At 36.5% G+C, this 12,763-nt stretch overlaps 1 protein-coding gene across 4 annotated transcripts; it reads right to left on the minus strand.

Annotated features, from left to right (window-relative positions):
• Positions 1-765: 765 nt before the first annotated feature.
• LOC123160712 (uncharacterized) lies at positions 766-3,267 on the minus strand. Of its 4 annotated transcripts, none has more exons than XR_006480329.1 (4): positions 2,748-3,267; positions 2,097-2,148; positions 1,562-1,597; positions 766-1,006 (listed from the first exon to the last, which is right to left on the minus strand). XR_006480329.1 is itself a non-coding variant. In XM_044578558.1 (4 exons), exons 2-4 carry the CDS (start codon positions 2,145-2,147, stop codon positions 969-971), a joined length of 234 nt encoding a protein of 77 aa, XP_044434493.1. In that variant the 5' UTR covers position 2,148; positions 2,748-3,267; the 3' UTR covers positions 766-968. The 4 variants fall into 4 exon arrangements, 2 of the variants coding, with proteins under 2 accessions (XP_044434493.1, XP_044434492.1); XM_044578558.1 differs by having other exon boundaries at positions 1,562-1,706; XR_006480328.1 differs by lacking the exon at positions 2,097-2,148.
• Between the last annotated feature and the right edge of the window lie 9,496 nt (positions 3,268-12,763).

Here is a 12,763-nt window from a genome sequence, read left to right on the forward strand (position 1 = left end):
ACAGTCGCACCATGCTCGATACTTCTTGTGCTGGCTCTTTTATGATGAAGACTATTGAATTTAAATGGAATTTATTGGATAGAATTAATAGCAACTCTGAAGATTGGGACCTCGACGAAGGTAAGGAGCACTACAACAGGACAGGGCTTTGGTAACACGCACTTGTGTTACTACAGGTCCAAAAAAGTGTTACGAGGCAATGGAGTAACACATTATGAGAAGTGTTATGTTAGGCCGTGTTACTGAGAGATGTCTACTGTCACACATAATAATTGTTACTATATGTTAAAAATTATGTTACAAGTTTGCTATTGTAACATGCACCATATGTGTTACCGGATAAGCTAGTAACACATTCTGATAACTATAGTAACACAAATAGTAACATAAATGTTAGGCTAGTAACATAGTTTTCTAGCTTTAGCAACACTAATTGTAACACATTTTAGTACCTCTACAAGACATATTTGTCCAAATATTAAACACAATAACCAGATGAGATAACGCATGCGCTGACATGGCAATCTATGTGGCAACTCATTGATTTATTTTCCTCGTACTTGATGATGTTGTGGCGATGACATGGCAATAAACACATGGACTTTAAGAGGGAGAAGGAAAGGTGACGTGGATGCCACATTTGCCCCAGCCAAGTATTGATAGCACATTTAAATTTCCATTATAGTGTTAGAGCACATGTTTCTATAGCATTAGATTTAATATATTTTTTCTGTTGAATTTGGATAGCCGATTTCAAATTCCAGGTTCACAAAATTAACTAACTGCATTTCAATCACAAAATGGATAAAAACAATGTAACTGTAAGTCACATTTACATTAATGGGACGGAAACAACAACTAGAATCGCTTGCAACCATATCATATGGCCAAGTCACGGTAAGAACAAAGAGTAGTTGATATCTAGTCCAAAATCATAATGTTTTGAGCTGAACCAAAAGACTTGTTCCCTATGCCAATCTCCGCAAGCGAGTGAACACCAAATTATCTGCAAAAGTGAAAGTACATGTTGAGTTACATGAACCGAAGGAAGATGCCAATTGTGTATGAATATAGATGATAAATGACAATAAGATTGACATGCTATCATTTTTAGGAGCGAATCTAGATCTTCGGCAAAACTCAATTTTTTTTAATAATGTTCACTTGCTCTATATTAACATTCTACACGACACGAAACTAACAAAGCTAAATACATCCAATTTGGCCATAATACTTGCAAATTTTGATTCCAATTATAGCATAATATTTCTTTTGCCTACAGATAATCATCTCAAGTACGTAAAACTGAATGTACGGGCATGTGGGATGTTTGACTAACAAAGCATACAACAATTCTCTAAATATCAGCTAAGATTTTGCTTTATTACACATTAAAGAATAGCATATGTTACGTGCTTGAAGATAAGTGGGCCACAGAATCGGTGGCAAATAAGGACACCACTTAATAAAGACACATACAAGTTTAAGCATTAATTAAACATGTTGGTTCAAAACTGCATAATCAAGATATATTAATGCAAATGATGGATAGAAAGCTCACCTGAATGACAGGCATTGTTCTTCCTGTCCATCAGCACTGCGTATTCAAATATTATAGAAATCCATGAGACTACAAGAATGCAAATGAGCGTAAAGTTGAAGAGCGTCCCAATACATGAAACTACCCATGGAGCCAATATAACCTTCTGCACCAAGAAGACAATGAAACAAAAGTAGAATATACATAAGATAGAGAGAAGCGTGTTCATGTGCGTGTGTGAAACCAGAACATGCACAAAGAAGTTATAGGTGGGCGAGAGAGATATCTATATGAAATCTATCCTATCTCTCTTGATGGAAGTTTCATGAGAAACAACCAGCACCTTGTTTATTCATTCAAGAGCCTCATCTGCAGCTTTCTCAGCAATCACATCTGTGACCTCTAGATTAGGAGGTGGTGGAAGATGGTTGCAAACAACATTACTTGTTATTGCAACTTTGCATAATGAAGTACAGAACAATGGGACGCACTAATTCAGTGAGGTGGACTGAGTAAAATAATATAAGTTATCCCCATTAAGTTAAAAGAAACTCACACGGTGACCAAGTGCAACAAGCTCCTGGAGCTCTTTATGGATACAGTCCATACTGAAAGAAAATATGGAGCACTTAATACAATTAACTACAGAAGCACAGTTGAATCATTTTACAAGAGCCCACAAAGCATATTTACAGGCTATGAAGAAAAATGACTTGCTAGCAAAAGAAATATCAAACTGCTACGAAAATTTAACTGTAACTATAGAAACAACTTTAGTATTTACTTTGTGGAGAAGGGAACATGTAGGTCCATGATAGCTAATGTAGTAGACAAATGTAAATGAGCAAACCCTCTACATAGTGAAGGGGTAAATTAAACCTTGAATGCTCTCTAACATCTCATAGATACTATGTTCAAACTACAGCCAAATTCCAGACTCCATAGTGCTCAGACCCAAGTTTTGCAAAACCTCTGACGTTTACGGAATTCTACAATGTGGCAAATGTACTGAAGGACTTAGTTTGAACAATCCACCAAACAATTCAGCAGTACGATACCCTAGTCGAAGTGATACAACATTTGTATGAACACATTAGCCAATTACTATCTTGAAATCACATAGAAAATAATTATAATCTGCAATCATCCAAAGTAAAAAGTAGTCAAGAAACCTATTTAGAACAGGTAAAGCCATCACATGAATCACCTGCAGAGAAGGCAAGTCACTGCTGCGATCTGGAGAGGAAGGTGGTCCGTGCTTGGGGGTCAGTTTGCTGCTCCACGGAGGTGCCACCGTCAGAGTCGTTGCCGGTCGTGGGAGCCCGTAGTCAGGTCGCCGGCCAGGCACCTCTTGCTCGGGATGTCGGAGACGCAGACTGGCCGGCGGAGATGAGGCCGTGGATGTGGCGTCGCTGTCACCAGATCCGGTGCCGTTGGCAGCGGACATGGGCTCCAAGAATGCCATAGGGGGTAGCTAGGGCGTTGGACGATTGGGAGCTCGAGCACTTGGGATGGGCGGACGGCGCTGCCGCGGCGTGCAGGGCGGGTTAGCAGCGAATCGACGCGGTGGGCAGCTGGGGCAGGGAGCTAGCGGTGGCGGCCGGGCAAACAACGGCAGCTACTCATTGTCGTGGGGGTGGCGGCTGGGATCTGGGAGTGGAGAGGAGATCGGGAGATGGGGAATTAGGTCTAGGCTTCACCATGGAACGGTGGTGGTCTACATAAGAAATTCTGTATCAAGGCCCTTTTTTTAGAGAGACAATATCGGGCCTTTTAATTGCGTTGCGGGCCGGCAATTTTCTGAAGGACGCGTGGGAAGATGACGGAAAAGTGGCGGGGTGCCTAAAAATCTTGCTACAAATACAACTCGCTACATATATTTAGTGTAAACATTTTTTAAATAGTTTAAAATTTATCAAATAAATGTATTTCGATAAAATTTATTTAGAATATATATGCTTCATTTTCTCCAATATGATGATTCGATCTCATTGCATTTCAGTATTTCAGAAACACCTGTAGATGATCTCAAAAGAACTAGTTCATCAACAAGGAAGTTGTCCATCTTGTTGAGGTACAACAAAGTATGATTAATCAGTTTGTGCTGACGAGAACTTAGTAAAAAATCACATATGATATTTTTGTTCGAAAAGGCCACTTTAGTAATTTTGAGAAAGACCTCTTTGATTGTCGTCTATGAAAAATATTTGTAGGCCAATAACACAATACGGTTTGCTCCCGCGATGTTTGAAAAGAAACACACCAGTAAATTTGATTATGCATTGATCAAAGATGATACCAAAAAAAGTTCACCAAAACTATTTTGTAAAATAAAATAATCCCAATATGATGAGGGAATTTTACTTACAACAAAATCTCTCAAAATAAAACTTATTTGACAAGCGACGAAGAGAAGTGTAGATTGAAAGCATCGAACCCGAAGACACACGAAAGCAGACAAACAATGACCAGATCCAAACACCATCGAACACAAAAATGCAAACTGAATCCCACAAGATCCGCCGGAGATACACCCCCACACGCTCTTCGACGACGCTAGACACATTGTCGGGACGGGGGCTAGGCAGGGAAAACTTTATACCATCTTTGGGGAGCCGCCGCCTTATCTTCTTGATAGAGGGTACACAAGCTCTAAACAACCTCAAAACAAAATACATCAAACAGAGCATGAGCCCTCCCACCGGCGCGGGAACCTTACTTAACATATGGGAGCTTTAGAGCTTGGTTATTGCCAAAGTAAAGAGGGCACCGTAGGCGGCGGAGTGGGTGATCTATAGGAGAAACAGTCATGGCAATTGGGGTACTTTGAACAACTTGTTTATGAGATAATATTGAAACACACATTTTAACCCATGTGTGGATATTGGTGTTAATGATCCATGATCAAATTAGGGGACAAATCATATTTCAAATATGTAAACACAAAATAGTTAAAAAAATGTATAGAAATAGGAAAGCAGTCTTGCACATGGATGCAGGGTGTTGTAAACCTATGAAAGGGTGAGAAAAATAGTAGTCATGCCCCTCGCACCGACACTTTTGGGCCTTCCTAGGTCCAGAGGATCCATGCTAGCAACCGGTCAAAGCGATGATTATAATTTGGGAAACTCTAGAAGATCTTGCAAAATGTCATTTTGTTCCCTTTCTACTATTTCTCAAAAAAGTATCTACGTAGTTCATCTAAATTGTTTTATGGGATTTCCTAAAAAGAAATACTCCCTCCATAAATTGTCTTACTAGTTTTTTTGTTTCTTCATGGTTTTCTTTGGTTTTTTGTTCTTCTTTTAGTTATTTTTCAGTGGCTTTCTTCATTTATTTCTTTGTTTTCACTAGGGTTTTTTTCTTCAGTTGTTTCGATCTTTTCTTGGTTTTCTTTGATTTTTTTCTTGTTTTCTTTTGTTCCGTTTCTTTTTTTCTCTGTTTTTTCTGTTTTTCTTTTTTTATTTGGTTTTATTTTGCTCCTTCCCTGGTGTTCTTTCTTTATGTTTCCTTTTCTGTTTTTATCATACCTCGTCTTTCTTCAATACATGTGTAATATTTTCAGTGCTTAGTGTACATTTTTAGTGTACTCGTGAAACATTATTTTGATACACGTTGTGCATGTATGAAATATACAATGTACATTTTTTTATTTAAGACATGTATTAAACACCTTTTCAAATCTACGGTCAACATTTATCCAAATACACAGTGAACTTTTTCAAGGTAATATACATATTTTTTAAACAATACATACATTAAATATGTGATTAACACTTTCATTGTATACGTAAAACATGTTGACATTTTTTAAATATAAGATGTACATTTTCTTTCAATACATGTTTTGGACACATTTTGCAATAAATTCTCAACACTTTTGCAAATACACGGTCTACATTACTGACGGTAATGATTCGTTTTTATAAATATACGCGTAACATTTCCTCAAGCATATGTTTTTTATGTCTACTTTTTCCATACACATCCGTACATTTTTTGTATACATCAGGAATATTCTTTAGATACCTTTAACATTTTCCAAATACATGATTAATTTTTTTTAAGTTTTGTTTTCTATAACTTTTTTTACAAACTCTATACATGGGGAACATTTTTCTACGTATATCAAACATTTTTTGTATACATATTGTACTTTTTGTATACATAAGGAATTCTTTATGCACATTTAACATTTATCAAATACATGATAAACATTTTTTTATATATGCGTTTTGTTGTCTAGTTTTTATACACATTTTATATTTTCCTATACATTAGGAACATTTTTTATTTTTGTATGTAAAGTTAATTTTGTAATTGATATATTATAATATTGGGAAATATAATCAAGGGTGAAAAATAAAATCTGAAACATTCTTTTTAGACCAATGCAAAAATATGAAAAATAATGGAAGAAAATAGCCGCTAAAGGCCTTTATTCCCTGATGGGTCGGCCCATTCTGGGCGGCTGCTGCTAGATGCAAGGCATCGGCGCGCCCATTTAACTCCTCGCACGCCAGCGCGCACATTTCTTTTAAATGGGCCTAGACCCATCGGTTCATCGTTGTTAAGAAAAAGGCACGTTATTCATTACTAGGACAACAGCAATGATGGCGCCTTGGTAATCACGTGTTCTCACTACTACTATTTAGAGGTAGCAGGTTCGAATCATTTTAAGGTCATTATTTTTTTCTTCATGCATGTCAAATAGCCCCCATGTTTATAAACTTTACAATATTTTTTAATTTATTCGCTATTTTTTATAGATAAATGAATGAATTTATGCTTACATATTGGACGTTATTCCAACTTGAGTCATTATGTATCTCAAATAAATACAAGTAATATAGGAAAAATATTCAAGACCTATGTCAAATAGGTCATTATTTTTTCTTCATGCATGTCAAATAGCCCCCATGTTTATAAACTTTACAATATTTTTTAATTTATTCGCTATTTTTTATAGATAAATGAATGAATTTATGCTTACATATTGGACGTTATTCCAACTTGAGTCATTATGTATCTCAAATAAATACAAGTAATATAGGAAAAATATTCAAGACCTATGTACAAGCTTATGTCATAGAAAATAGTTTTTCAGAAAATCAATCGAGTGAAAATTTGAACTTATGTTTCTAAGCAGTGTGGCACTATTCCTTTTGTATTAAAATGCAATATTAAACTGTTCCTTCTTTCTCTAAAGTTATATAGCCCCCATGTTTATAAACTTTACAATATTTTCTTCATGCATGTCAAATAGCCCCCATGTTTATAAACTTTACAATATTTTTTAATTTATTCGCTATTTTTTATAGATAAATGAATGAATTTATGCTTTACATATTGGACGTTATTCCAACTTGAGTCATTATGTATCTCAAATAAATACAAGTAATATAGGAAAAATATTCAAGACCTATGTACAAGCTTATGTCATAGAAAATAGTTTTTCAGAAAATCAATCGAGTGAAAATTTGAACGTATGTTTCTAAGCAGTGTGGCACTATTCCTTTTGTATTAAAATGCAATATTAAAATGTTCCTTCTTTCTCTAAAGTTATATAGCTTGTAACACCATGCAACAACACATGATTATGTGTTACTGTATCAATTGTTTGTAACACAGATGGAGCAACGCAAACTTATATGTTACTATGTTAAGATGCCGCAACATATTTTTGAATCTTATCGACTATGTGTTACTGTCTACTCTGCAACACACATGATGCGTTACTAATATTTTTCTCTGTAACACGTTTTTCTATGCGTTACATGATTGTGTTACTTAATCTTTGTTTTGTTGTAGTGGAGAGAGGTATGACATCTAAGTTTGATTGTGTTAAATCTTTTATGGATACCGATATTTTCCGTAAGTTTAGCACTAAATATGGACTTGACTCTGAGATAGTAGCTTCTTTCTGTGAATCTTTTGCTACTTATGTTGATCTCCCAAAGGAGAAGTGGTTTAAATATCATCCTCCCATAGAAGTAAAAGTAGCTGCACCTATTAAAGTTGAAGAAAAGACTGTCACTTACAATGATCCTATTAAAGTTAGAATGAAGGATCATGCTAAAGCTTCAACTGTTGTTCGTAAAAGCAATATTAGAACTTATACACCTCCTGAGCAAGTCAAAGTAGAACCTAATATTGCTATTTTTAAAGATCTCTTGTCTGATTAATATTGATGGGCATGTTATTCAATTCTGTGGTGAAATTGCTAGAATTGCTAAACCTTGTGCTAGAGATAAACATAGACCTGTGGTAGGCGTGCCTGTTATTTCTGTTAAAATAGGAGATCATTGTTATCATGGCTTATGTGATATGGGTGCTAGTGCTAGTGTAATACCCATTGACTTATATAAAGAAATTATGCATGATATTGCACCTGCTGAGTTAGAAGATATTGATGTTACAATTAAACTTGCCAATAGAGATATTATATCTGCAATGGGAATTGTTAGAGATGTTGAAGTCTTGTGTGAAAAAACCAAATATCCCGCTGATTTTCTTGTTCTTCGTTCTCCACAAGATAGCTTTTGCCCCATTATATTTGGTAGACCCTTCTTGAATACTGTTAATGCTAAGATAGACTGCGAAAATAATGTTGTTACTAGTGGCTTGGATGATATGGTTCATGAGTTTAATTTTTGTAAATTTAGTAAACAACATCGTGAGGAAGAATTGCCTAGTAAGGATGAAATTATTGGTCTTGCTTCTATTGCCGTACCTCCTAGTGATCGTTTAGAACACTATTTGCTAGACCATGAAAATGATATGTTCATGAATGAAAGAAGGGAAACAGATGAAGTATTCTTTAAACAGGAACCTATTCTGCAACACAATTTGCCTGTTGAAATCGTAGGGGATCCTCCTCCACCCAAGGGCGATCCCGTGTTTGAGCTTAAACCGTTGCCTGATAATCTTAAATATGCTTATCTTGATGAAAAGAAAATATATCCTGTCATTATTAGTGCTAACCTTTCAGAGCATGAAGAAGAAAGATTATTGAAAACTCTGAAGAAGCACCATGCCGCTATTGGATATAATCTTTATGATCTTAAGGGCATCAATCCCACTCTATGTCAACATAAAATAAATTTGGAAGCGGATGCCAAACCAGTTCGTGATCCTCAATGACGTTTGAATCCTAAAATGAAAGAAGTGGTAAGAAAAGAAATACTCAAGCTTCTGGAGGCAGGTATAATTTATCCTGTTGCTGATAGTCAGTGGGTAAGTCCTGTCCATTGTGTCCCTAAGAAGGGAGGTATTACTGTTATCCCTAATGATAAAGATGAATTGATTCCGCAAAGAATTATCACAGGTTATAGGATGGTAATGGATTTCCCCAAATTAAATAAGGCTACTAAGAAAGATCACTACCCCTTACCTTTTATTGATCAAATGCTAGAAAGATTATACAAACATACACATTATTGCTTTCTAGATGGTTATTCTGGTTTCTCTCAAATACCTGTGTCGGCTAGAGATCAATCAAAGACTACTTTTACATGCCCTTTTGGTACTTTTGCTTATAGATGTATGCCTTTCGGTTTATGTAATGCACCTGCTACCTTTCAAAGATGCATGATGGCTATATTCTCTTATTTTTGTGAAAAAATTTGTGAGGTTTTCATGGACGATTTTTCCGTCTATGGTTCCTCTTTTGATGATTGCTTGAGCAATCTTGATCGAGTTTTACAGTGATTTGAAGAAACTAATCTTGTCTTGAATTGGGAAAAGTGCCACTTTATGGTTAATGAAGGTATTGTCTTGGGGCACAAAGTTTCTGAAAGAGGTATTGAAGTTGATAAAGCCAAGGTTGATGCTATTGAAAAGATGCCATGTCCCAAGGACATCAAAGGTATAAGAAATTTCCTTGGTCATGCTGGATTTTATAGGAGGTTCATTAAGGACTTCTCAAAAATTTCTCGGCCTCTGACTAATTTACTACAAAAAGATGTACCATTTGTCTTTGATGATGATTGTGTAGAAGCATTTGAAATACTTCAGAAAGCATCAGTGTCTGCACCTGTTTGTTCAGCCACCTGATTGGAATTTGCCCTTTGAAATTATGTGCGATGCTGGTGATTATGCTGTAGGTGTTGTTCTAGGGCAAAGAGTTGATAAGAAATTAAATGTTATCCATTATGCTAGTAAGACTCTAGACAATGCTCAAAGAAATTATGCTACTACCGAAAAGGAACTTTTAGCAGTTGTATTTGCTTGTGATAAATTCAGACCCTATATTGTTGATTCTAAAGTAACTATTCACACCGATCATGCTGCTATTAAATATCTTATGGAAAAGAAAGATGCAAAACCTAGACTCATTAGATGGCTTCTCTTGCTGCAAGAATTTGATTTGCATATTGTTGATAGAAAAGGAGCTGAGAACCCCGTTGCAGACAACTTATCTAGGTTAGAGAATGTTCTTGATGACCCACTACCTATTGATGATAGCTTTCCTGATGAACAATTAAATGTCATAAGCACTTCTCGTAGCACTCCATGGTATGCTAATTATGCTAATTATATTGTTGCTAAATTTATACCACCTAGCTTCACATACCAACAAAAGAAAAAGTTTTTCTATGATTTGCGACATTACTTTTGGGATGACCCACATCTTCATAAAGAAGGAGTAGATGTGTTATTAGACATTGTGTACCTGAGCATGAACAGGAACAGATCCTACGCAAGTGTCACTCCGAATCTTATGGAGGACACCACGCTGGAGACAGAACTGCACATAAGGTATTGCAATCCGATTTTTATTGGCCCACTCTCTTCAAGGATGCACGTAAGTTTATTTTGTCTTGTGATGAATGTCAAAGAATTGGTAATATTAGTAGACTCCAAGAAATGCCTATGAGTTATTCACTCGTTATTGAACCATTTCATGTTTGGGGCTTTGATTATATGGGACCTTTTCCTGCCTCTAATGGATATACACATATTTTAGTTACTGTTAATTACGTTACTAAGTGGGTAGAAGATATTCCAACTAGTAGTGCTGATCATAACACCTCTATTAAAATGCTTAAGGAAGTTATTTTTCTGAGGTTTGGGGTCCCTAGATATTTAATGACTGATGGTGGTTCACACTTTATTCATGGTGCTTTCCGTAAAATGCTTGCTAAGTATGATGTCAATCATAGAATCGCATCTCCTTATCACCCGCAGTCTAGTGGTCAAGTAGAGTTGAGCAATAGAGAGCTCAAATTAATTTTGCAAAAGACTGTTAATAGGTCTAGAAAGAATTGGTCCAAGAAACTTGATGATGCATTATGGGCCTATAGAACTGCATATAAGAATCCTATGGGTATGTCTCCGTATAAAATGGTTTATGGAAAAGCATGTCACTTACCTCTCGAACTAGAACATAAGGCATATTGGGCTATTAAAGAGCTCAACTATGATTTCAAACTTGCCGGTGAGAAGAGGCTATTTGATATTAGCTCACTTGATGAATGGAGAACCCAAGCTTATGAAAATGCCAAGTTCTTTAAAGAAAAAGTTAAAAGATGGCATGACAAAAGGATACAAAAGCGTGAGTTTAATGTAGGTGATTATGTATTGCTATACAACTCTCGTTTAAGATTTTTTGCAGGAAAACTTCTCTCTAAATGGGAAGGTCCCTACGTTATCGAGGAGGTCTATCGTTCCGGTGCTATAAAAATCAATAACTTCGAAGGCACAAATCCGAAGGTGGTAAACGGTCAAAGGATCAAACACTATATCTCAGGTAATCCTGTAAATGTTGAAACCAATATTATTGAAACCGTAACCCCGGAGGAATACATAAGGGACACCTTCCAGACTGTTCCAGACCCCGAAAAGGAATGGGTATGTGGTACGGTAAGTAAACTGACTCCAAAACAATTTTTAAGGCAATATTTCTCCGTTTTGGAATATTTAGAAAAATAGAAGAATAAGTGGCAGTCCGGGAAGGATACAAGGCCTCCACGAGGGTGGAGGGCGCGCCCTACCCCCCTGGACGCGCCCCTACCTCATGAGCACCTCGTGTGCCCTCCGGACTCCATTTTCTTGCACGATACGTATTTTGGTCGGTAAAAATTCATTATATATACTCCCGAAGGTTTTGACTCCCGTATTACGCAAATATCCTCTGTTTTCGTTTTGAGCTGTTCCTGTTGCAGATTTGGAACAAGATGTCGTCCCAAGATTCGGAGGGAGAGAGCTACATGGCTGATTATATTGCAAACCCCAAAGTATATGGGGATGTGGAACATTTTGGCTGGACCACGGAGGAAGGAGGAAATGAGTTCCGATGAAGAGGACGATCCACAACCTCAACCTGGTGATATGCATCTTGAGTTCAAGAAGTCAAGCCTCCCTAAGGTCCAATCTATCCCACCTCGTTTTTTTTGTAGGACAACAAGGTAGCACTATGCAAAAAGATAATGAAACTTGAGCTCGAGAATGAGGATCTAAGGGAGGAAAATTTTAGCCTCAGATGCAAGCTAGAGAAGAAAAATGCAACAACTCCATCATCAACAACGAAGAAGGAGACATAATCACATGTGTATGGGCACTCCCCTTGGAAAATGCCAAGCTTGGGGGAGGTGCCCTGGTATCGTATCACCATCACAACTCCTATCTTTACCGTTTTCTTAGTTCGATCATATTAGTAGTATCTTGATTTAGTAGAATAAAGTCATGGCATGATCTAGTTTTGAGTTTTGCTTTATGATCCTTGTTTGTAATCGAGTCCGTGAGCTATATAATAAAGATTAGTGTTGAGTCAACGGCTTGCTTATTTTGCCGTGATCTTGGGTGAATAAAAGAAAAGAAGAAAAGGAATAAAAAGGAATCAAAGAGTTCATATTGATCTTATTGAAATTAATGACTTCACATAGAAAGAGTATAATGATTAAAAGTTGTTGGGAGTTGGAAAATATAGCTTTGGTCATCGTTGTAATTAATAGGAAGTAATAAGGAAAGAGAGGTTTCACATATAGATATATTATCATTGATATCTTTTATGATTGGGAGCACTCATTAAAATATGACATGCTAAAGAGTTGAGGTTGGACAAGGAAGACAACATAATGAGTTATGTTTTCTTACATCTAAGATAAAGTATGTTGTCATGGATCCTCTAACGTGTTGAGCTTGCCTTTCCCCCTCATGCTAGCCAAATTCTCAGCACCAAGTAGAAATACTACTTGTGCATCCAAATACCCTTAAACCAGT

Source organism: Triticum aestivum, chromosome 7B (genome assembly GCF_018294505.1).
Source record: "Triticum aestivum cultivar Chinese Spring chromosome 7B, IWGSC CS RefSeq v2.1, whole genome shotgun sequence".
In the NCBI taxonomy this organism is placed as follows: domain Eukaryota; kingdom Viridiplantae; phylum Streptophyta; class Magnoliopsida; order Poales; family Poaceae; genus Triticum; species Triticum aestivum.

Bases quoted from the DNA above. Each gene is read 5' to 3' on its own strand.
- LOC123160712 (XM_044578557.1), bottom strand. From the start codon at position 3,005: ATGGCATTCTTGGAGCCCATGTCCGCTGCCAACGGCACCGGATCTGGT. The intron at 1,707-2,747 runs GTGATTCATGTG...TTCTTGGTGCAG, and splicing joins GTGACTTGCCTTCTCTGCAG to AAGGTTATATTGGCTCCATG. The intron at 1,007-1,561 runs GTGAGCTTTCTA...TCACTTTTGCAG, and splicing joins GAACAATGCCTGTCATTCAG to ATAATTTGGTGTTCACTCGC.